Below are 25,662 nucleotides of genomic sequence, written 5' to 3'. Positions count from 1 at the left end.
TATGTTATCTTTGTGTGTTTTACAGAAACCATGTAGTGCATATAATCCTCTAGGGTATTGTACCATAGAGTATAATCCAGTCTGCGGAACTGATGGCAAAACATATACCAACAAGTGCATTTTCTGCCTTGCACACAAGTAAGAATACAATACTAAATATAACTTCTTCCTAGATAATGAAGTCTTAGTGGTAAAATCTCAGGTTTGTGTTATTGATGTTCCATGCTCATAGTACACAGAAAAAATGACCCTACAAACCAATGTGCTATAAAAGACAAAGAAACATATGTACCTCCCTTTAACATTGTGATTTCTGAAAGTAGCTTTTGCATTGGGGGATTTAAGAACATAGTTTTGTTGAACATTGTGCAAAACAAGTAAATCAATTAACTTAATTATTAGGAATTACTAATTGCAGATATGTAAATAATATGAGATAATCCCAAAGTCCTGTTCCTCAATAGATCTCTGCTACAGTCTGAAATCTATCATGGCAGAAAGAAACTCCCTGGAAGGATCCTCTTATCCCCTGAACTCCACAAACAATTCTACAATTCAATCTTTCCCTTTTGAAAATTACATGGTACACTTTGCAAAGAGTACGATGCATCCTTTCAATAATTTCTTTAAACATTTTTGACCTCTTTTATTTTTTTTCTTTACAGAAAAAGTCATGCTTCCATTAATTTGGAACATTATGGTAAATGCTGAGTTTTTGATGCAACTACATATTTCTATCAATCTTATTATGATCACAGTTTTGCTCTGAAGTCTACAGTGCTTTGGAGATTTTGTCATCAAGTTCTACAGTCCTAGATGATTGGGTGAATCTGTGTGTAGGATACAGGATAGAAGGCTGGGCTCTCCCTGCTTATTTCACTTCTGAGATTTTAGGATTTCAAAGTTTTACCATCTATGGTCAACTACTTAATGACACCTAAAAATCTAAAATTGTAATTCTACATCCTGTAAACTGACAACTTAAAGCAATGAATGCCTTAGTAATTGTTCTTAAGACAAATTTAAAGTATGGTCTTTATCAAGAAAATCTTATGGTTATGGAAGTTTGATTTCCAGCACTCATGTCAGGAGGCTTATATCCTCCATTTCCATGGGGATATCCTACCATCATCTGTCTGTGTGGACACATGACTGACATGCTATACACCCCACCACAAACATAAACCAAAGTAAAAATAAAATTCTCTTTGCTTACTTGTAATCTGAGGTAACCCAAATGTATACTTTTGACAAATACATCTGACAAGCTTTTAAATAAAGTGCTGATTTTCAATTATTTTGTGTGGGAATGACTTTTTTTTTTAATAACTCCTGCCTCAGGAGTTGAACTTTTGTGCCCTGACTTTGCAATGGATTTGACTATATTCACCAATCTTAAAACATCTCCCTCTTCTTTATGACCTTTCCATGCTCCTGAGACATTAGGTTTTTTTTTTTTTTGTTTGTTTGTTTCTTTGTCTCCTTCTGTTTCTTTTTCTTTTCTTTTTTTATTTGATTTTATATATCAAAGTCCAATTAAATGAAAACAAACATTTATACACAATATTTGGGAATTTGGGCGTCGTTCTTTCCAAACTACTTCCTGTTGGTAAGGGGTACTGTCTTGGGGGATTCGAAGTTACTGGGGAAAAGGATTTCCATTTTTGTTTCCACAGAAAATGAAAAGATGTGGATTCCTTCCAGACTAATGTGGTTTGATCACGCCAGACCACCTGAAACAGAGTACAAGCTGATCCTACATTCAAAACAGCTGGACAAAACAGCCCTACAGACTACAGCCAGGATATCTGAATCTTCTTCTAATCCCCCAAGAGAGCCCTCCTTCTGTTTCTTTAGGGGAGTTTCTTGTTTCCTCTTCAAGGACCTCTGCCACATTCATAAAGTTGTTTTGAAGTCATTTTCTTCTGTTTCATCTGAGTTGGGCTGTTCAGGTCTTGCTGCTGTAAAACCCCTAGACTCTGGTGGTGTCATATTACTCTTTATGTTGTTGAATGTGGTCTTATACTGTTGTCTTCCCATATCTTACTCCAGTGGGTGCAGTTGGAGCCTCTCCAGGTGAGTGTAGGGCCAAGGCTCCAATGGTGGCAAATGCAGCACTGGATGGTTTGAGCTGCTCCCAGGTCTTAGGATTCAGTGGGCATGATGGCATGACATGACTTTGTCAAGGACCTCTAACACAGGGACTTGAGAGGGGGTAGGAAAGGCCTGGTGCTCACCTCTCCAAGTGGATTCAGGGTCAAGGCTTTGAATGTATTATTTTGTGTGTTTGTGTGTGTGTGTGTGTGTGTGTGTGTGTGTGTGTGTGTGTGTTTCTGAAACCTTGTCCTCTCCCTCTGCATCTAGATTCTAGTTCGACTCAATGTTTAGTTATGGATGTTTTGCTTCTATATCAAACATGTACTAGATTGAGGGCTCCATGATCGTGGATAAGTTAGTTGTTGCTCTCACTATTCGGGAAGGGCATTTATGATAGCCTTTCCACGGTTGCTCAAATTGTTAGTTGGTAGCAGTCTTGTAGCTCTTTAGACCTTTCTTTAGGTTCAGTTTTCTCTTCAAACCAATAATGGCTCCCCCTTTTATGTTCTCTCTCTCTCTCTCTCTTCTGACTTCTATTCCTACCCTGACTCAATCTCCCTAGTCGCACATGCTTTTCTCTCCTCCCTTCTCTTTCTCCTACTTCTCTCTCCATTCACTGCCCCCTCCCCCACTTCCCCTGTGCTCTGGGGGATATGTCCCTTACCCCTTCCATGAGGGACTTTATATGAATCTCTTAGAATACACCTTGTATCCTAGTTCCTCTGGTGGTGTGAATTATAGGCAAAGGTGATCCTTTGCTCTAGGTCTAAAATCCATATGTGAGTGAGTAGATACCATTTTCCTCTTTTTGTGACTGGGTTACCTCATTCAGGATGGTTTCTTCAAGTGCCATCCACTTGCCTGCAAATTTCAAGATTCCATTATTTTTTTCTGCAGAGTAGTATTCCATTGTGTAGATGTGCTACATCTTCTTTATCCATTCTTCAGTTGAGGGGCATTTAGGTTGCTTCCAGGTTCTTGCTATTATTACAAATAATGCTGCTATGAACATAGTTGAGCACATGTCTTTGTTGCATGGATGTGGATCATTTGGGTATATGCCTAAGAGGACGATTGTTGGGTCCTGTAGTAAACTGATTCCCATTTTCCCAAGGAACCACCATACTGATCTCCAAAATGGCTGTATGAGTTTGCACTCTCACCAGCAGTGGAGGAGTGTTCCCCTTTTTCCACATCCTCTCCAACATAAACTCTCATTGTTATTTTTCATTTTAGCCATTCTGACAGGAGTAAGATGGTATCTCAGAGTTGTTTTGATTTGCATTTCCCTGATAACTAAGGATGTTGAGCACTTTCTTAAGTGTCTTTCAGCCATTTTAGATTCCTCTATTGAGAATTCTCTATTTAATTCTGTACCCCATTTTTTATTCAAATTGAGGGCTGAAATCAATAAAGCAGAAACAATACAAAGAATCAATGTAACAAAGAGTATATTCTTTGAGAAAATCAACAAGATAGACAAACTTTTATCCAAACTAACCAAAAAGCAGAGAAAGAACATGCAAAGTAACAAGATCAGAAATGAAGAGAGGGACATAACAACAGACACTGAGGAAATCCAGAGAATCTTCAGGTCATACTTTGAAAATATGTACTCCACCAAATTTGAAAATTCAATGGAAATGAACAATTTTCTGATACCTATCACTTACTAAAATTAATCAAGAACAGATAAGCAATTTAAATAGACTTATAACCCCTAATGAAACAGAAGCAGTCACCAAAAGTCTCCCAGCAAAAAAAAAAAAAAAAAAAAAAAAAAAAAAGGAAAAGGGTCAGATGTATGATTTCAGTGCAGAATTCTACCAGAAATTCAAAGAATAACTAATACCAATACTCCTCAAAGTGATCCACACAATAGAAGCAGAAGAGGCATTGCCAAACTCTTTTTACAAGGCTACAATTACCTTAGTATCCAACTCATACAAAGACATAACTAAGAAAGAGAACTACAGACCAACATTCCTCATGAACATTGATGCAAAAATACCCAATAAAATACTGGCAAATCGAATCCAAAAACACATGAGAAATCATTCACCATGACCAAGTAGGCTTAATCCTGGGGATGCAGGGATGATTCAACATAGGAATTATCTATCAATTTCATCCACCATATAAAAAAAATTGAAAAAACCCACATGATCATTTCACTAGATGCTGAAAAAGCCTTTGACAAAATCCAATACTCCTTCATCATTAAGGAAGTTATTGGAGAGATCAGGGATAAAAGGAACATACCTAAATATAATAAAAGCAATATACAGCAAATCAACAGCCAATATCAAACTAAATGGAGAGAAGTCAATGCAATTTCTCTAAAATCAGGATCAAGTCAAGGCAGTCCACTCTCTCCATATCTCTTCAATATTATACTTGAAGTTTTGCATAGAGCAATAAGAAAACAAAAGAAGATCGGGGGATACAAATTGGAAAGGAAGAAGTCAAACTCTCATTATTTGCAGATGATATGATAGTTTATACAAGTGATCAGAAAACGTCTATCAGGGAACTCCTACAGCTGATAAACACCTTCAGCAAAGTGGCAGGATACAAGATTAACTAAAAAAAAATAAGTAGTCCTCCTATATACAGACAATAAAGGGGCTGAGAAAGAAATCAGAGAAATATCACCTTTTACATTAGCCACAAACTACATAAAATATCTTGGGATAACACTAACCAAACAAGTGAAAGACCTATATAATAAGAACTTATATAATAAGAACTTTGAGTCTTTAAAGTAAGAAATTAAAGAAAATACTAGAAAATGGAAAGATCCCCCATACTCTTGAATAGGTAGGATAAACATAGTAAAAACAGAAATTTTGCCAAAAGCAATCTACAGATTCAATGCGATCCCCATCAAAATCATAGCACAATTCTTCACAGACCTTTAAAGAACAATACTCTACTTTATATGGTAAAACAAAAGACCCAGGATATCCAAAACAACCCTGTAAATAGAGGAACTTCCAGAGGCATCACCATCCTTGACTTCAAGCTCTATTATGGGCTATAGTCCTGAAAACAGCTTGGTATTGGCGCAAAAATATACAGGAATACCAATGGAATAGAATTGAAAGCCCTGATATTTACCCACACACCTATGAACACCTGATTTTTGACAAAGCAGCTAAAATTATACAATGGAAGGAGGAAAGCATCTTCAACAAATGGCCCTGACACAACTGGATGATGGAATGTAGAAGACTGCAGATAGACCCCATGTCTATCGCCAGGCACAAAACTTAAGTCCAAATGTATCAAAAACCTCAACATAAATCTAGCCACACTAAACCTCTTACACGAGAAAGTGGGAGGTGCTCTTAAACAAATTGGTAAGGAGAGTGCTTCCTGAACAAAACATCAGTAGCACAGACAATTAATAAATGGGATTTCCTGAAATTGAAAGGCTTCTGTAAGGCAAAGGACACAGTCAATAAGAAAAAACAGCATCCCACAGAATGGGAATAGATATTCATCAACCCCACATCTGACAGAGGGCTGATTTTCAAAACTATACAAAGAACTCAAGAAGCTAGTTACCAAAACACTAAAACACCATATAATCCAATTAAAATGTAAGGTACAAAAGTAAATAGAGAATTCTCAATAGGGGAATCTAAAATGGCTGAAAGACACTTAAGAAAGTGCTCAACATCCTTAGTTATCAGGGAAATGCAAATCAAAACAACTCTGAGATACCATCTTACTCCTGTCAGAATGGCTAAAATGAAAAACACCAAAGACAGTTTATGTTGGAGAGGATGTGGAAAAAAGGGTACACTCCTCTGCTGCTGGTGGGAATGTAAACTCCTACAGCTTCTTTAGAAATCAGTATGGCAGTTCCTCAGGAAAATGGGAATCAGTCTACCACAAGATCCAGTAATTCCACTCTTGAGCATATACCCAAAAGATGTACATTCATACAACAAGGACATCTGTTCAACTATATGTTTCTTGAGGTTTTCCTTGTCTCTTTTTTTTCTGTTTCTTCATTTGTTTTGCCCAATTCTGTTATTTTGTTTTATTTTTTTGCAATCTATTTATTTTTTTTATTTTTATTTTACATATCAATCCCAGTTCCCTCTCCCTCTCTCCCTCTCTCCCTCTATCTCTCTCTCCCACTCTCTCATGCCCCCTGACCACCCAAACTCCCCTTCCCCCCCACTCCACATGTAGGGTGATTCCCTCCAGGAGGGGTCATCTATATGTGTCAAGTCATTTGGAGTAGGGACTCTAATTTTATTTTATGGACATTTATTTTAGATGCCTGTTCGTATCTTAATGAGAGAGAGAAAGAAATGGTGTGGGTTCAGAAAGGTGAGGAAATTCAGGAGGATCTATGAGGAAGGGGAGTCAAATCAGAATATGTTGTATTAAAATTTTATTTTCAGTTTTTAAAAAATTAAGGTTATTCCCAAACAAGAGATAGAAATACATTTCTTCAATTTCATATTTATATTTATTTAAAGCAATGGTTTAAATGTTCCAGATGTAATGAAGTATAGACTACCAATAAGTGTTTATGTATTTTTTGACATATATCCCTAGATACTCAGGGAAGAAGAGAGCAATTGATTGAAAGAGCTTTCAAAGCATAGCTGCTTTGACAGCAGCAATGTCTTCATCATTATTAGAATGCTTCCATGATTCTAGCATATGTGTACTTAAAAATTTTAATAACTTTCTGGTCAGTGGTGGCACACACCTTTATTCCCAGCACTTGAAAGGCAGAGGCAGGCAGATCTCCATGAGTTTGAGATCAGCCTGGTCTAGGTGAGCTATTTCCAGGACAGGTTCCAAAGCTACACAGAGAAAGCCTGCCTGGAAAAACCAAAATAATAATGATAGCAATAATAATAATGATGATAATAATAATAACAACAACTATGCCCATGTGTAAATACTACTTTCTAACTTATTTTTCCTAATTGTTTCTCTTTTCCTCTTACAACTCATTCATTTGGAGAAGATTTATGTACCTTCCATTTTCTACAGTAAATGATTACTTTAATTCTTGTAGTTCTTCTGATTTCAGAGCTCAAATTGTCCCCAAGTCTCCTGCCAAGAAAAGATCTTCTGAGAAGTATTTTATAGGCTTCACTCATGAACTGCTTTACAACCTTCAGGGCTAATTCATGATGCCTCCGTGTCTTATCTTCGCTGTGCAATCAATCCTCTTAGACCATAGTGCTCATCACTCATAGATAAATTGGAGACTTTGCTGATATATTCTGATTGAAGAAATAAAAGTGAACATTGGAGTGAACAAAATAGCCACCGTCCCTGAACTGTTGTCCTTAACCTAAATATCTCTCTGTATTAGGTAGGTCAAGTGGGGCTCCCAGCAAGACAGCCTTGTGGGAGGGCTTTTCCAGGTTAGTGTTCTTCCTAAATTAATGACAATGTTGGCTTTATTTTTGAAAACACAGATTTAAATGTCTCCTTTTCCTCCTCTCCTCTTTCACACACACATTAGCAATTTTCCTGTGTTAGTATTTTCCAAATTTACTTTTTATGCTTTTATATATGTATGTGTGTGTACACACACACACACACACACACACACACACACACACTCACCTATCTATCTGTCTATCTATCTATCTATCTATCTGTCTGTCTGTCTGTCTGTCTGTCTGTCTGTCTGTCTGTCTATCTATCTATCTATCTATCTATCATCTGGAATATCTGGGTGGTCTTCTGTGATCATATTTTATGACCTTGTTAAATCCTATTTTAGAAACAGGTAAAAGGGAATATTATCTTAATTAGGAATCTGGGTGTATGGAACTGTTTTATCAATATCAAGAACCTCTGTCAGACTGATCCCTGGTTGTTTTTATTTGCTGTCCAAGGTATTGTGTTTACAAACACTCCAAAGGTTTCTCGTGTATCGTTCATAAAATGTTGTTCTTCTCAAGAGTGATGTACATCACCTTGCTTTTTCTTCTTTATTCTGGTGAGTACATTATCCTGTCTTGGATGAGAACCTTGAACATATTCTTAAAAATCCAGGGAGGCAATAACTCTGAAAAGCCACAAATGAGCTTGTCTTACTTGGGTTGTAGTCCTTAAACTGGTCATGTTACAAAAGTTTCAAAAATTAGAGCAGTGGATTGCTTCTTCTAACTAGTTCACATTGGAGAAGTTTGAAGAAAGCAGTGGGTTAGAACAGGCTGTGTAGACTTTCAGTCTCTGCTCATTTGTACTGCACATTGCTAAGGCAATCCTATTGTTAAATGCCAAGTCAGGGAAAGAATAATGTCCTTAAATATGCCATTCTTGGAAAATCCATTTTATTTTATGACTTTAGGCCCTCTAAGTTCAGGCTTACATTAAGAGGTGTTTTAATTCTTCATATAGTAAAAGATTCTAGGTGAATTTCAAAATTAGCATTTGTGAAAGTTTACCTGGATCCTTGAAATTATAGCTGTTTAAACTTTTTCAATTTAAGTGAATACATGATAGATATTTGAACTCTGAGCCAGGGTATTTCTCATAATACCTTATAGAAAGTTATTATGTTCAGATCTATTACAAATGGACAATTATACTTTTATATAGGAGAGTAGTGTATAGTACTACTTTTCACACCACTTTATTTTTTGGAAAATAGTATTGTCTATATTTACATGTATTTTTAGTTAAGCCTTTACTACTCTCACCCAATTTTCATATTTAACTTAATTTAAATTTAAATTAAAACAATGTCTGGTACCTTTAGATGTAGGTACTTCTCACCAAAACAATATGGAAAAGGTTGTTTTTTATTAATCTTTATGTGTCTTCTCTGCTCCATTTTCAGAAAGTGCCTTTATAAGATCACTATTTTACAGGAAACGAGTAAGTTACTATTACTTTATATGAAAATTAAAAAGTAAAGTTTTCTTTTTTTTTAAACAGAGCAATTTTATGTAAAATTTACCCAATAAAATAAATTATTCAAAAGTTAAAACATTGTATATTGTATTACTATAAGTCCAAAACATCAATTGAAAGGCAAGCGAAATTATTATTGATACAATGTGTGACAATGAATATCTCAACTTCAAATTCGAGCCATTGTGAATCACATATGTAATTCAATATATATATATACACACAGCCCAGTAGGGACACCTCAGTGATTATCACTTAAAATGGTAATTTCCACATCCTTATATGGTAGAATGTTACATTTGAAAGTAAGTGTTAAACATGAAAATAAATAAATTGTCTCTAAATATCAATATAAATGTATATCTGTCACAGAATGCATAAAGTAAATCACACACACACAAACATATTATTGCTTTTGTTGTATAAATTACAAAATATCTAAATGTGAATGTGTGTTTATGAACATGAACTTAATTTATTTGTGTTGACATGTAAATAGGCAGTATATGTGCATCAAATTGGAGAGAATTTACAGAGAAATAGTGAATAATAAAACAAGTTCAATTTGGTGATGGGGGATGAAGGGATTGTTGTTTGCTGAGGAATCACAGATGTAATAATGTGAGTTGTTTGCTTTACAAGCTCATGTTATACCAGCTGTATGGTGTTCTTATTATTAGAGGCTTACAAACTAAAAAATAATCATTTTCACATGTTTTATATGTGTTATATGTCCTTTACATCTATGTGTAGATTACATCTAAACCAATTTTTTGTGACAATAAATGAGTGATGAACTTTTTATTCAATGGCTCATAATCTAATACATTTATGTTATCTTTTTGTGTTTTTCAGACACTATGTTCTAGTTATAGTCCTAAAGGATATTGTACCAGAGAGTATTATCCAGTCTGTGGAAACAATGGCAAAACTTATGGCAACAAATGCACTTTTTGTGTTGCACACAGGTAAGAATACAGTACTAAATACAAGTTCTTCCCAAGTAATGAAGACTTAATAGCAAAATCTCAGGTTTGTGTTATTGATACTCCATGCTCATAGTACACAGAAAAAATGACCCTACAAACCAATGTACTATGAATGACTAAGAAACATGTATACCTCCCTTTAGTATTGTGATTTCTGAGAGTCCTTTTGAATTTGGAACTTAAGGATATAGTTGTATTGAACATTGTACAAAGAAAGAAATAAATGAACTTAATTATTAGGAACTACTAATTGCAGACGTGTAAATGTTACAAGATAATTCCAAAGCCCTGATGCTCAATAGATCTCAGTTATAGTCTGAAATCTATCATGGCAGAAAGAAACTTCCTGGAAGGATACTCTTACATCATGAACTACATGAACAATTCTACACCATAGGATGTTCTAGGATACCTCCATTTAATATTCCTGCCCGTTTTGCTCTGTGAATGAGATAGCTGTGTCTCATGGCTTTTCCACTGAACAATCCAGTAATCAAGGTCTACAAACAATCCTTAATTCTTTTCTTTTGTTTTGAGTTCACAACTAAGGCAGAGCTGGGACAATAGAAATGGTTCAGGGAACCCACTGATGGAAGCATTCAGATGCTGGGAGCAGTTGGAGTCTAGTTGATAATAGAAAGGAGAAATTAATGCCTACAATTCAATCTTTTCCCTTTGAAAATAGCATGATGCACTTCCCAAAGAGTTTGATGTATTCTTTCAATAATTTCTATTTGACCACTTTTATTTTTTTCTTTATAGAAACAGCGGTGGTTCCATTAAGTTTTCACATTATGGTAAATGCTGAGTTTTTGATGCTGCTACATATTACTATGGATCTTATTATTATCACAGTTTTTGCTCTGAAGTCTACAGTGCTATGGAGATTTTGTCATCAGGTTCTACAGTCCTAGAAGATTGGGTGAATATGTCTACAGGATACAGGACAGAAGGCTGGGTCCTCACTGCTCTTTTCACTTCTGAGTTCCTGGGATTTCAAGATATTATCTTCTATAGTCAACTACTTTTTGATACCTAAAAATCCAAAACCTTAATTTTGCATTCTGTAAACTGACAACTTAAAACCATCAATGCCCCAGCTTTGTTCTTAATAAAAATTTAAAGTATACTCTTTATCAAGAAAATATTTTGGGAGATGGAAAGAATATCCAGTGGTTAGGGAAGTTTGATTTCTGGCACCCATGGCTTATATCCTCCATCTCCATGGGGATCTCATACCATCTCCTGTCCACTTTGGAACCTCCACAGAAATGTTATATACACACACATATACATAAACATAAACAAATTAAATAAAATTATCTTTTCTTACTTGTAATGTGAGGTAACCAATTGTATACTTTTCACAAATACAGATGATAAGCTTTGAAACAAAATTGTGGCTATTGAATAATTTCAGTGGGAATGACTTTTTCTGGAAATAACTCATGCCTCAGGAGTTGAACTTTTGTGCCGCGACTTCACAATGAATTTGACTAGATTAATCAAGACTTAAATATTAAACCATCTTCACCCTCTTCTTTGTGATCTTTCCATGTCCCTGAGCCAGAACAATGTGTGAAAGTATTGTGGAAAGTTTTCACCAGAAGCAGCAGGCTACCAGTGTTGTCAGGGTATCCACTACAGAAGACTACTGGCACATTCATTAAAGCCAATAGAAAGTCTTTATTATCCAGTAGATGTCTACACTGGGTGTTCAGGATTCCAGTGTAGTACTGAACCTTTCTTAGTGTGAGCTTTTAAGTACAAGAATCATATTTTGAGTTGACAAACTTCAGTAAACAAGAACAGTTAGCCTGAAGCAGAACTACAGATGCCAAAAAGCAAGGTTAGTACATTTAGAGACTTTCCCAGAACTATGGCTTTTTAACAGATTAGGCCTTTGTTTTAGTTTTGCTAGGTGGTGATGTATATGTGCTGAATTTTAAGCCTGAATAGGACTTCTATCATGGAGTCAGTTGTGCTAAGACCAAGTGACTCTGCAGCATCATTTGTACAAGAGTGTCAAGGCTTCCTAAGCAGAGTGCCACTTCCTGATGTCTGTTGTAATGTCAAGGTTTCTGATTGACATTTCTAAATTTAAAACTCCTACATGCAGAATAAAGCTGAAGCCCAGTCATGATCATTCCAATACTGGAAGCTCAGTATGTAGTCCAAAACTTAAGGATGTTTGGCAGTATTGGGACCATTTCTATTTCTTTTTGATAGGAAGAGTGTTATAACTGGAAAGTGTTGTGAAAATATGTTGTTATGGAATATTACTTTAACTAGGCAAAAGATGAGTTACACTATTTTTATGCTGCCTTTGTTAATGATGTAAATACATGTTGCATATGTTTTACATTGCCTGTCTAAGGCACTTAATTGGTCTAATAAAGAGCTGAATGGCCAAGAGCTAGGCAGTGAGAGGGATGGTCAAGTCTGGTGGGCAGAGATAAGAAACAGGGGCAGAAATCAAGACTCAAGAATAAGGATGTGAAGATAAGGATGGAGAAATAGAGGGCTATGACTCAGAGAGTTTGCATGTTCTAGAGGGTTCCATAGAAAATGGGCAGTTTCAAAACTAATTATGACCTGTGTATACTGCAGAAGGGTTACTTGGGAAGGAATTGTGAAGCCACTTTTTGGGTGATATAAGTAAGAAGACTGAATTGTAAAAATTGGCTTGAGTAGTATTTGCTGTGATTTTATATCAGTTATTCTGAGAGCATTGGGCAAAAATCTTGTTCCTGGTACTACTGGTTAACAGTGGTTACTAAGGGAACTCTAAAGTGTACAATGGCATAGCATAGAGTCACAGGTAACGTTCTTGTGGGTGGCTATTTCCACAGCAATGAGATAAACTACCTTTTTACCCTAAGTACTTTTATACTGCTGTCTGGGGGGGGGGTAGCCCCAAGTAGCACAGGGCCTTAATAGGAATCTTCAGCATCAGCATAAGCTAATTGTTTTCTACCTGAGGGGGTTTAATCTCTTTCTGGCTTCCTTCTTTATTCTCAGTTCTTCTCATGTTCTTTCTGTGTTTCTAGTGTATCCCTTCTTTCTACAGCTTATATACCACAACAAAGTGTTTTAGGCAATGTAGGATTACAGTGTGGTTACATTCTGCTTTTTAAGTGAATGATTACAGTTACAAAATAAACAGTAAAATACAGAAAACAGATCTTGGAAACAACCTAGATGCCCCTCAACCAAAGAATGGATAAAGAAAATGTAGTACATTTACACAGTGGAGTACTACTCAGCAGAAAAATAAACAATGAAATCTTGAAATTCCAAGCAAATGGATGGAACTAGAAGAAACCATCCTGAGTGAGGTAACCCAGACACAGAAAGAAAAACATGGTATGTAGTCACACATAAGTGGATATTAGACACAGAGCAAAGGATAACCAGCCTATAATCCACAACCCCAAAGAAGCTAGGAAGCAAGAAAAACCCTAAGAGACACATACATGGACACCCAGAGAAGGAGAAAGGGACAGGACCTACTGTGCAAATTGGGAGCACAGGGGGAGGGGGAGGGAGGGAGGAGAAAGAGAAATGGGTGAGAAAATGAGGGATCAGAAAGATCAAGTTGTGGGAAGAATAAAAAAGGAGAACAAGAAAAGAGATATCATAATAGAGGGAGCCATCATAGGTTTAAAGATAAATCTGGCACTAGGGAAATGCCAGGGATCCATAAGGATGATTTCAGCTAAGAATCTATGCACTAGTGGTTTTCGCTATTTGGTGGGATATTGGGATGACTTGTAGTGTTACAACGACACTGGCAAAGGACCAGTAATTCATACTTTAGAAGAATTTCAACAAGTGGATATCCTATGTAAGATTCCCTTTTCTAAAGAATTTCACTGCATTTTTTTTTTTGTGAGATTGGGTATGTAAGTGGATGCTCATAAGATGTGGTGCATGTGTAGACATGATAAGACAAGTTGTGAGTCAGCTCTCTTCACAAATAATTTGGGTTGCATGGATTATACTCAGGTTCTCAGGCTTAAAGGTAGGTGCCTCTACCTGCTGAAAAGCTGGAAAAGTAATAAACTTATTTATTTCAATTTTTTAGTTATCAATTGTTATTGAATTTCATACAATGTGTTTTGATTACAATTACATCAACCCCTTCCCTAACTATTCCCAGGTTTCAGCCCTCCTTACCCACTTAACTTTATTCTCTCTCTCTCTCTCTCTCTTTCAAACTCATTGTGTTGGTCAGTTACTACTGGGCTTGTGATATGCTCTGCATTGTAGTCGATATACTAAGTGCCACACTCTTAAAGGAAGCTGACTTACCCTCTCCTAGAAGCAATAAGATGCCAGTAGCTTTTCGGCCATTGCTGGGACTTCTTGCCCATTTCTTCTCCTTCATGTTCTTATTTTTTTTTCTGGCTTGAGCTTGTTCAGGCCTTACATGTTGTAACAAATGCTTTGAACTCATATGAGCTATTTACTTATTGCATCCAGAAAACATTGCTTCTTTAAGTTATCTCTGACTTTTGCAGTCTTTATGCCTTCTCTTTCATATAGATCTCTGGGTCTTCAGGAGTGTTGTATAATATACACATACCATTTAGGGTGAGGGCCTTATGAAACCTTCTGTTTTCTTCATGGTGACTGGTTGTTATATGCCTTTTTGATGCAAGGAGAAATTACTCTGAGAAGGGTTGAGTGATGTAATTTTTCTCCCATCTTTCTACTCTGAGATAGCTAGCATCTGTTGGTTTTGGTGAGGTGTGTCTTACAGAGCTAACAAAAAAGTGGAACCCGTTTTCTGATCCAGTCTATTACTATGACTCCTTTTAAAAGAGACACTTTATACAGGTATTAAGTGGGATCTTAGTAGGCAAGCAGTTTTGATATTACTAGGAATCTAAATACTCCAAATAGTCGAGTCTGCTCTTGAATTTGTTGGGGGTACTTTAAATGTCAGTGTACCATGACTCTAGAGACATTGAAGATTGTAAGCTTACACCCAGATGACTCAATTCTCTTTTCAACAGGGTTTAGAAAGCTTTCTACAGCCAACCAGAGATGTATAGTTCTAAACCTGAACTTCAGATTCACAGTGAGAACAGGTATTGTCTTAACAGTATTCCTCCTAGCTCTACTGAATCAAGAAGAGAGTATTCTAGGAAATATAAAATTCAGAACTTACTCTGTTTATGGAAAACTCTGGGATACTTCATGGCAGATCAAGATGTGAGGATCTAGAGCCAGCCTGTTTCCCAGGAACCCTCATTTCTGTAAGGTGACTCTGATAAATAGATCTTTCCTATTCTGAGAAAAAGGCCAATTCAGTTTCTTTTGCCAGACATATGGGTCCTGACATATTGGAGACATTCATGAAGGGTTTAGTGTTCATTTATTTGCAGGTATCCTTGCATGTGCACCTGAAGTAGGCCTATGTTTGCCCTTGTGATCCTTGTAGCTAATTATGTAAAATGTAAGGATATGCATCTGGCCAACCACACATACAAAGTCTAGCACAATTATTTGGGCTCCCTTCTCTCCTCCCTAATCCCAGTAATCTTCTGCCAGATCTTGGTTATTGAACACTGAGAAGGCAATGTTCAACAGCTGGCTCTGAGGGGAAAGAAACTGCATTTGCAGTGTCTAAGGTATCCTATTAAGTTGAGGCATGCTGGTGGAGCCCTGGTTGTTGAATTTCCCAAAGGCCTCTGTTAGTCAGTTGAGAAATATGGCAGCGTTTTCTTCCCTTCCTTCAGTGACATGTTTGACTTTGTTATAGTGAAGCTGTTTCTTATTTCAACTGTTAATTCCTTTGTAATAAAGCTTATTAGTAACATTATTATTTGTCTGGGCCACTACTAGGATATAATTCCAGTCAGCATATTCTTTATCTGGGAAGACATACACATGCCTGATACACATTAGCACAGTGATGGAATAAATCATTTGCTTGAGATTTAGCTTCCTCCCATATGTTGTGTCTTCAGTAGGCATGGTAAAGAATGAAGACTACGCTTACAGGACTTCTCAAGTAACTTAATAGGCTGAAGTGAAGGTTCTTGGTGTGACTGCTGGTCCTTGAGATGTGTGAAGTCTGTTACTGAAAGAGTGTCATATGCTTGGATTGTTTCAATGGAGCCAGGCACTTTTCTGAAAGGGAGTGCTCTAGGCCTAGGAAAGGGGTGCCATTAGGAGGATCTACTTCTGTAGGATCCAGTCCTACAGTATTGTTTGTGTTCTGAAGACTTGGGGTAAATGGGAGAATGTGCTGGTGTGAGGAGCTCTGTAGAGTGAGCACAGATACTTCATCTTAGTCTAGTTCAGGGTTCATCTAGAATACCACAGTGTTCCCACTTTGTTTTCTCTTTGCATTGTCTGCTTTCTTGGCATGTAGTCCTAAGAGCCTGAACAAAAGGCTCTCAGATAATTCCTCTTGCCTCACATACAATAGACCCCATTTTAGGATGGTATTATAATGTGAGCTTTTACCCATTAATCAGATTTTTCTATCACCACTTTTACAGTGGCTAGACTCTCCTTTCAAAAAAAATATTTCTTTTTAATCATAGTCTCTTTTTTTGTTTATGTTCTCAGTAACAAAACTATCCCAACTCCTGAGGTTACATCATGATGACTACTAAAATGAAACTGAAGGAGCTATTCTAGAGTGGAAAAGTACATCTCCTCTTTGGTCCTCCAGGCCCTCCCTCAAAGACCTCAGATGGTTAATCTATCTTCCTCCCTCTCTCAGGGTCCACTGCTTGAAGGCCATCAAATGTATCCACAAAATCAGCAGAAACACTGGGTTGTGATCTAAATGGTTTTTATGCTAGTTTTCACTCAGCTAACGTTTAAACTGTCCACACCTCTTGTCCTCTACAAGTCTGCTGCTCACAAATTGAATGAAAAACCTTACTGAGGTTTCAAGTACACAGGTTCTTTTCCTACCTGAGATGGTGACTGTGCCTCTTCCCACAGTGTCTGTGGTTAGTCCTCCCAGTTTTCTGCAACTGACTAGTTTTAAAAGGATGGGTGCAAAGGAAATGAAGGGATGTAGGACAGAGGCCACCATTTAGGGCACCCAAGTTCTTAGAAGGCAGAGAACCTTATATTGCCATCATAGAACCTTCACCCAGTAGGTGATAGAAGAAGCAGCGATCCACAGCTAAGCATTGAAACAAACTCCTGGAGTTCAGTTGTAGAGAGGGAGGAATGATGAACAAAGTGGTGAAGACCACATTGAAGAAACACACAGAAACAGCTGACCCAAACATGTGGGAGCTCCAGACTGACTGCTGGGGAACCTGCATATGACTGAACCAGGCTCCCTGAATGTGTCAGAAGGGGGCCTGGGAAGTCTATGGGGCCACTGGCAGTGGAACCAGTATTTATCCTTAGTGCATGAACTGGCTTTTTGGAGCCCATTCCCCATGGAGGGATATCTTGCTCAGCCTTGATATATAGGGGAGGGTCTTGGTCCTGCCCCATATGATGTGACAGACTTTGAAGATTCTCCATTGGAAGCTTCACCATCTCTGAGGAGTGGATGGGGTATTGGATAGGGAGATAATAGGTGGAGTAGGGGGATGGGAAGGAGAGGGAACTGGAATTCGTATGTAAAATAAGATTGTATTGTAAAAAAAAAAAAGTGTTACCCATGTGGGGAGGATAAATCCAAAGAGATTTATCAAAGTGGAGTATTTAAAACAATGTGTGTAAATGTCTTGCATGGTAGGGGAAATAAAATGATTTTAATTCCTTTTCCTGAATCATAGTTTTATGACAATTATTTTTGTGTTTTCTTTATTATTATTATTATTATTATTATTATTATTATTATTATTATTTTATTTAAATTAAAAGTATCAACAGCTTCTAGAGGCTGTGCCCAGATCACAGTTTAGAGCTCCTGCTTATCTTAAGTAGTGTTGCCTTTGTCCACTGGGGTGCTGAAGGTGACTCCAGCTGCAGTTCTGGGAAGCCCTTCTATCACATTCCATCTGGAACAGCTATTACAGGTTTTTTTCTTCTTTTTTCTGGTACAAGTAGCCTAGAGTCTGCAGCTGTGGTAGTGGTTGCTTTGGTTACACTTGCAGCATAAAGTGCAGTCTCAATATAGAGGAAGTTCATGGGTCTAATGGCAGAAAAGAGTTGTTGGACCCTTGATCAAGTCAATTTGTAGTTTATAGAAGTAACTATAGGACTGCTGTAATATTCTTTTTATAAAGTTCAATGTCTTTAATGTTTGAAAATTTCATGCCATGTGCTTTGAACGTGTTTATCCTCCAAGTCCTCCAGATTCCCCTAGCTCTCTACCTACCCAACTTTATCTTTTCCTACTTCCCTCCCTCTTTCCTTCCCCCTCTCTTTCTCCCTCCTTCTTTCCTCCTTTCTCCCTTCCTCCCCCCTCCCTCCCTCCCTCCTCCCTTCCTTCCCCCCTCTCCCTTCCTCCCCCTTACCTCCCTCCCTCCTTCCTTCCTTCCTTCCCTTCCTTCCTTCCTTCCATCCTTCCCCCCTCATCAATTCTGCAATTCTGTTTCATGATGGATAAGCCTCTTAGATATGGGTCCTGCTCTGGAGTGTGGTCAGTACAACAGAAATAAAATTATTTCTATTTTAATATAATATATTATCCATAAGAAGTCCCAAAACTTTCACCAGATAATTTCCAGAAACAACCATTTCAGCAAAGTGTCAGGATACAAACACAACTTGTAGAAATCAGTAGCTTTTCTACACACCACCAACAAACATACTGAGAACGAGATCATGGACACGCACGCATCTTCTATATTTTAAGTAACCCTTCTGTAGTTGGAGGTTTCTTGTCTCCCATGCCAGTTCCCACATAACCACTCAGAGGGTTAATATTAATTATAATTGTTTAGCCAATGGCTCCGGCATATTACTGACTATCACTCACAATTAAATTAACCCATTTTTATTAATTTATAATCTTACCATGAGGTTCATGGTTTGCTAGCTCACATCTTGCTTCTCCAGTGGCTACATGTTGTTTCTCCAACTCTGCTTCTTCCCTCTCAGTATCTTTGTTTGGATTTAACTCCTGGCTTTCTTATCCTTGGCCATTGGCCAAATCAACTTTATTTAACAACCAACTAAAGCAACATATATTTGTAGCATGCAGAAGGACATCCTGATGGGGGATGTTCTTCTGTATATATGTTTCCCTTATTGGTTCATGAATAAAACATTGATTGGTCAGTCGAGGATGGAAGATAGGAGGGGCTAGGAGATGATGAAAATTCTGGGAGAGAGAGAGAGAGAGAGAGAGAGAGAGAGAGAGAGAGAGAGAGAGAGAGAGAGAGAGGAAGAGAGAGTCACCGTGAAGCCATGTAGCTGGCAAAGGAGTAACAGGTCCGTGCATTCTCTGGTAAGCCAAGACCACATGATAATAATAGATTAATAGTTATGAGTTAATAATTAAGGGAGTAGTAGCCAGTAAGAAGCCCTTGTAAGCAGTACGGTTTTTCCACCCGCCGCCCGGTCTTGTTCCGCCGCTGTGCCAGCCCCAATTAACACACAGAGACTCTGTATTTGATATAATTCTGTTGGCCTGTTTCTTATTTCTTATTGGCTAGCTCTGTCTTAACTATTAACCCATTTCTGCTGATCTATGTATTTCTTTTACCGGGGAGCCGGCTGGCATACTGCTTTCTCCAGACTCTCCATCTTGACTCTCCTTCTTACTACTTCCTATTTCCTCCTCGTTTCCTAGTCCCGCCTATCTAGCTTTCCTATTGGCCAACAGTGCTTTATTCATTAAACCAGTATGAGAAACATATATACATAATGACATCTCCCATCAAGCCCTAAGAAACATATATACATAATGACATCTCCCATTAAGCCCTAAGAAACATATATACATAATGACATCTCCCATCAAGCCCTAGCCATCAGCCAACATTTTTATAATTAATATAGTGTTTGTGTGTTAGCAACTACATCCTATATCACCCTTCCTTTGAAATCAATTTTATCCCATAATGCTTTGCCAGGGCTTTGTCTATTCTTTAACCTTCCCTGTCATTTGTGTATATATTATAGTTTTCATATTTGTGTTTTATGGTATTTCTGTGTGTGTGCAAGTATGTATGTGTCTCTATATAATTTGTGAGCTTTTTCCTTGTCTCTTTTTCTGGTTTTTTCATTTGTTTTGTTCTATCCTGTTATTTTTTATTTTATCTAATTTTATTTTATGAACACTATATTTTTAGTTGCCTGTTTGTATCTTAATGAGAGATAGAGGTAGAGGTAGAGAGAGAGAGAGACAGAGAGAGAGAGAGAGAGAGAGAGAGAGAGAGAGAGAGAGAGAGAGTATGGATTCAGGTAGCTGTGGAAATTTGGGAGTATCTATAAGGAGGGGAAATAAAAAAATCAGAATATATTGTATTAAAATTTTAGTTTTAGTTAAAAAATTCAAGATTCTCCCAACTAAGAGATAGAAATACATTTCTGAGTCTAGGAGAGCTAGTTCTAGGACAGGCTCCAAAGCTACACAGAGAAACTCTGTCTCCGGAAAAAAAAAAAAAAAAAAAAAAAAAAGCTTATGTTCATGTCTAAATATCACTTTTTTCCTATTGTTTCTCTTTTCCTCTTGCAATTCATTCATTCGAAAAAGATACATGCATCTTTCCTTTTCTAGAATAAATGACTACTTTCATTGTTTTAGTACCTATGAGATCAAATTGTCCCCATGTCTCCAGCCAAGAAAAGATTTTCTCAGAAGTATTTGATAGGCTTCACTCATGAACTGCTTTACAAACCTCCAGGGTGATTTCATGATGCCTCCGTGTCTTATCTTCCCTGTGCAATCAATCCTCTTAGCCCATAGTGTTCATTGCTCATAGATAAATTGGAGACTTTTTAGATAGACCGTGATTGAGGAAATAAAAGTGAACACTGGAATGAACAAAATAGCCACAGTCCCCAAACTGTTGTCCTTAACCTAAATATCTCTCTGTATTAGGTAGTTCAAATAGGGCTCTCAGCAAGACAGCCTTGTGTGAGGGCTTCTCTAGGTTAGTGTTCTTCCTAAAATAATGACAGTGGAGGCTGTTTTGAAAATACAGATTTAAATGTCACCCTTTCCTCCCCTTCTCTGTTAGTATTTTCCTACTTTACTTTTTATACATACATGTATACATGTATGCATGTATGTATCTATCTATCTGTCATCCCTATCTATAACTATAATCTATTATCTATCATTCATAATATCTGGGTGGTCTTCTGTGATCACATTTTATGACCATTTAAAACATAGTTTAGAAACTGATAAGAGGGAATATTATCTTAATTAGGAATCTGGGTGTATGGAACTGTTTTATCAAAATCAAGAACCTCTGTCAGACTGATCCCTGGTTGTTTTTATTTGCTGTCCAAGGTACTGTGTTTGCCAACACTCCAAAGGTGTCTCTCATAAAATGTTCTTCTCAAGAGTGATGTGCATCATATTTTCATTTCTTCTTTATTCTGGTGAGTACATTTTCCTGTCCTGGATGAGAACTTTGAACATATTCTAAAAAATCCAGGGAGGCAAAAATCTCTAAATATGGCATATGAATGAATGAGCTTGTCTTACTTGGGTTGAAGCCCTTAAACTCATCATGTTGCAAATGTCTCTAAAATTAGGGCAGTGGATAGCTTTTCCTAACTAATCCACATTGCAGAAGTTTGAAGATAGCAGTAGATTAGAAGATAGCTTCAGGCCCTGTACATTCAGGCCTATATCAGGGAGTGTTTTATTCTCCATCTAGTTCAAGATTTTCTGTGAATTTCAAAATGAGGCACTTGTGAAACTTTACCTAGAACCTTGGAATTACAGCTGTTTAATATTTTACATGAAAGATATTTTGAACTCTGAAACCAGGGTACTTCACATAAAAAGTTATATAAAGTTAATGTGTCCAGATCTATTAATAAATTTAAGATGATACTTTTATATAGTAGTATATAGTACTACATTTCACAGGCTATATATATTTGAAAATTAGAATTGTCCAGATTTTCCATGTATTTTTAGTTAATTTTTTTTACTGTTGCCATGAAATTCTCATTTATTACTTATAGCTGTAGGCAATTTACATCAATGTCTGCTACATTTCGATGTTGGTACTTCTTGCTAAAACAATGTGGACAAGCTTGTTTTTGTACATTTTATCTGACTTCTCTGCTTTGTTTTCAGAAAGTGCCTTTATAAAATCACTAATTTACAGGAGACCAGTAAGTTACTACTATTTTGTATGGAAATTTAAAAGTAAAGATACATTTTCTTTTATAAACTGAGGGATTTCATGTAAAATTTGCCAAAGAAACTCTTCTAAAGTTAAAAAATAGAATTTTTAATACAATAAGCACCAAATAGAAATCCAGAAATGCAAGCCAATTTATCATTGGTACCAGATTTGACAAAGAGTATCTTAATCTCAAATTCCTATCATTAACAATCTAATGTGTAATTACATATCTATATAGCCCAATGTGGACAGCACAATGGTTAATTTAACATTAGAAATGATGCCTTCCACATACTGTATTGTACAATGTTACCTTTGAAATGTAAATATTAAATTGAAAATAAGTGAATTGTCCCTCTAAATATTAATATATCAATGACATGTGAGTCACATGTATGCAATATATACTCCATTGCTTTCTTTGTACAAAATAACAAATTATCTAAAATTGAAATTATTTGTTTATGAACATGTACATAAATGAGATATATTGAAATATAAATATACAGTACATGTGTACATCAAATTGCAGAGAATTTACAGAGGAATAAGAGAATAGCCAAAAAAAAGTTCAATTTGATAATGATGAGATGAAGGAAATGTCTGGTGGGGAATCACAGATGTCATAATGTGAGTTGTCTGCTTTATAAGACCATGTTACATCAGCTGTGTGGTGTTCTTATTAGTAGGGGCTTACAAACTAAAAATGTGATAATTATTTTCATGTGGTTTATATGTTATATGTCCTTTACATCTATGTGTAGATTATATTTAAACTGTTTTTTATGACATGAAGAGCACTTTATTCAATTGCCCATCATCTAATACATTTATGTTATCTTTTTGTGTTTTCAGACAGTGTGTGGGATGTATAATCGTCTAGGTATTTGTTCCAGAGAGTATTTTCCAGTCTGTGGAACCAATCGCCGTACTTATATCAACAAATGCATTTTCTGTATTGCATACAGGTAAGAATACAATACTAAATACAAGTTCTTCCTAAGTTATGAAGACTTAGTAGCAAAATCTTAGATCAGTTTTACTGATATTTCATGTTCATAATAAACAGAAAAAATGACCTTACAAACCAATGTGCTATGAAAGACAAAGGAACATATACATCTCCCTTTAATATTATGATTTCTGAAAGTGGCTTTTGCATTTGAAACTTAAGAATATAGCTGCATTGAACGTACATGCAAACAAGTCTTTATTACAGTCTGCAATCTATCATAGTAGAAAGAGATTCTTGGGAGGATCCTTTTTCCTCTGAACTCCATGAACAATTCTACAACACAGGATGTTCTAGGATATCTCCATTTACTATTCTTGCCTTTCTGTTATGTGATCAGATAGCCTAGTCTCATATATAAATATTTCTTTTGCTATCTCACGTCACATGATCTCATTGGCTTTTCCACTGATTGATCCAAGTAATCAAGATCTATTAACAATCCCTAATTCTTTTTTGAGTATGGTCACGCTACATGACTAAGGCAGAACTGAGATAATAGAAAATGTTCAGAATACCCAGAGATGGAAGTGTGAAGGTCCTGGGAGCAGTCAGGGTCTAGTTGCTCATCAAAGAAAAAAATAATTTCTACAATTCAGTCTTTCCCCTATGAAAATTACATGATACACTTCCCAAAGAGGTTTATGTATTCTTTCAATACTTTATCTAAACACTGTTGACCTCATTTATTCTTTTCTTTACAGAGAAAGTCGTGGTTCCATTAATTTGGCACGTTATGGTAAATGCTGAGTTTTTGATGCAGCTACATAGTCCTATGGATCTTGCTATGTTCACAATTTTACTCTGAAGTCTACAGTGCTTTGGAGATTTTGTTATCAGTTTTTTATAGTCCTAGAAGATTGGGTGAATCAGTGTGTAGGATATGGGACAGAAAGCTGGGCTCTCCCTGCTCATTTCACTTCTGAGATTTTGAGATTTCGAAGTTTTACCATCTATAGTCAACTACTTAATGACACCTAAGAATGCAAAATCTTAATTTTACATTCTGCAAGCTGACAACTTAAACAATCAATGCCATAAGAATAGTTCTAAATAAAATTTTAAAGTACACTCTTTATTAAGAATATCTTTTGGGGGAATGGAATGATTTCCCTGTGGTAGGGTGAGCTTGGCAATCTTGGAGAGAACCCAAGTTTGGGTTCCAGCACCCATGTCAGGAGGCTTACAACCTTCATATCCAGGGCTGTCTCATATCATCTTCTCACTACAGTGGATATTTGCACAGATATGTTATACATGCGTACTGACAATAAAATAATTCTTTTAAGAACAATGGTCTTTGCTTCCTTGGAATACAAGGTAACTTTTGACAAATACATATGACCAGTTTTGAAGTAAAGTGCTGATTTTCAAATAGTATCACTGGGAATGACTTTTTATGGAAATAACTCCTTCCTCAGGAGTTGAACTTTTGTCCTCTGACCTCATAATGAATTTGACTATATGCATCAAGACGGTTTAATTTTAAACTGTCCTTTTCCTTTTCTTCATGATCTTTCCATGCCCCTGAGGCAGAACAATGTGTTAGCATATTGTGGGAAATGTTCACCTGAAGCAGTAGGTTGAAAAAAAAAACCCTTGAAAACAAATGTGCATTAGAAAGATTGAAAGTGAGATGTGGTTCTAGATTGATAACTTCTGTTTTCAGTCAAGTGTTTCTAGGTAAGTAAAGGAAACACTTCACTTTTGAAACCTATTGAAATTCCTTGCGTCTTTGCTCATTTATAGTCACTCTATAGTCTACCTATACATACATATGAATATGTATGTAGTAACACAATATACCTATGTATATGTGGTGTGTGTATATGTGTGTTTATTGTATGATGTGTGATACAAGTGTTAGTATTAGTAACAGAATTTGTAATAAAGGAACCCATGTTTGCTTCAGCTAAAATCATGGGGAGAGCCAGAATACCCAGCAAATGGCTTCCAGTGAAATCAACATTCCTTGTTAATGGTTTTTATTAAATACATTAGCATTGTGAAAAGGCAAAATCAAACAGACAAGCGAAAATGGAAGACAAAAGAATCCCCATTCCTTCTTATACAATGTTTTATGCACTGTTCAATAAACATAGAGCAATTAGCTTTGCTGAGGACAGCTGGAAGGTGGAGAAGTAGAAAAATTAGCTTGGGAAAAGAGGAAGAATCTGTTCTTTAATAGAGCACTACTAACTCTGGTGTTACATCTGAGGAGGGGGTCCTTTCTCCTGAATTCAGAGATTCAGACCAGAAAATTCTCTGGCAAAGGGAGACTTAAATGTGAATATTAGTAAGCTTTCACTAAGTGATAACTATTGTTTTTTTAATTTAAACCATAATTTAGATAATATGAAAATGAATCACAGAGACACCTGAGCTGTAACTGACTTGAATT

The 25,662-nt window shown here is 36.5% G+C and overlaps 2 protein-coding genes across 2 annotated transcripts; both read left to right on the top strand.

Annotated features, from left to right (window-relative positions):
- Positions 1–8,031: 8,031 nt before the first annotated feature.
- LOC127234279 (ovomucoid) lies at positions 8,032–10,803 on the top strand. The gene is made up of 4 exons (XM_051201174.1): positions 8,032–8,086; positions 8,933–8,970; positions 9,862–9,974; positions 10,758–10,803. The coding sequence occupies exons 1-4, from the start codon at positions 8,032–8,034 to the stop codon at positions 10,801–10,803; spliced, it is 252 nt and encodes an 83-aa protein (XP_051057131.1).
- Positions 10,804–21,436: 10,633 nt separating this feature from the next.
- On the top strand, positions 21,437–24,011 carry LOC127234278 (ovomucoid). Its single transcript, XM_051201173.1, has 4 exons — positions 21,437–21,488; positions 22,198–22,235; positions 23,105–23,217; positions 23,966–24,011. The coding sequence occupies exons 1-4, from the start codon at positions 21,437–21,439 to the stop codon at positions 24,009–24,011; spliced, it is 249 nt and encodes an 82-aa protein (XP_051057130.1).
- Positions 24,012–25,662: the final 1,651 nt, after the last annotated feature.

This window comes from Phodopus roborovskii, unplaced genomic scaffold (genome assembly GCF_943737965.1).
Source record: "Phodopus roborovskii unplaced genomic scaffold, PHOROB, whole genome shotgun sequence".
NCBI lineage: Eukaryota > Metazoa > Chordata > Mammalia > Rodentia > Cricetidae > Phodopus > Phodopus roborovskii.
Note: the sequence above shows the minus strand (reverse complement) of the source record. Positions and strands in the feature narration are given on the sequence as shown.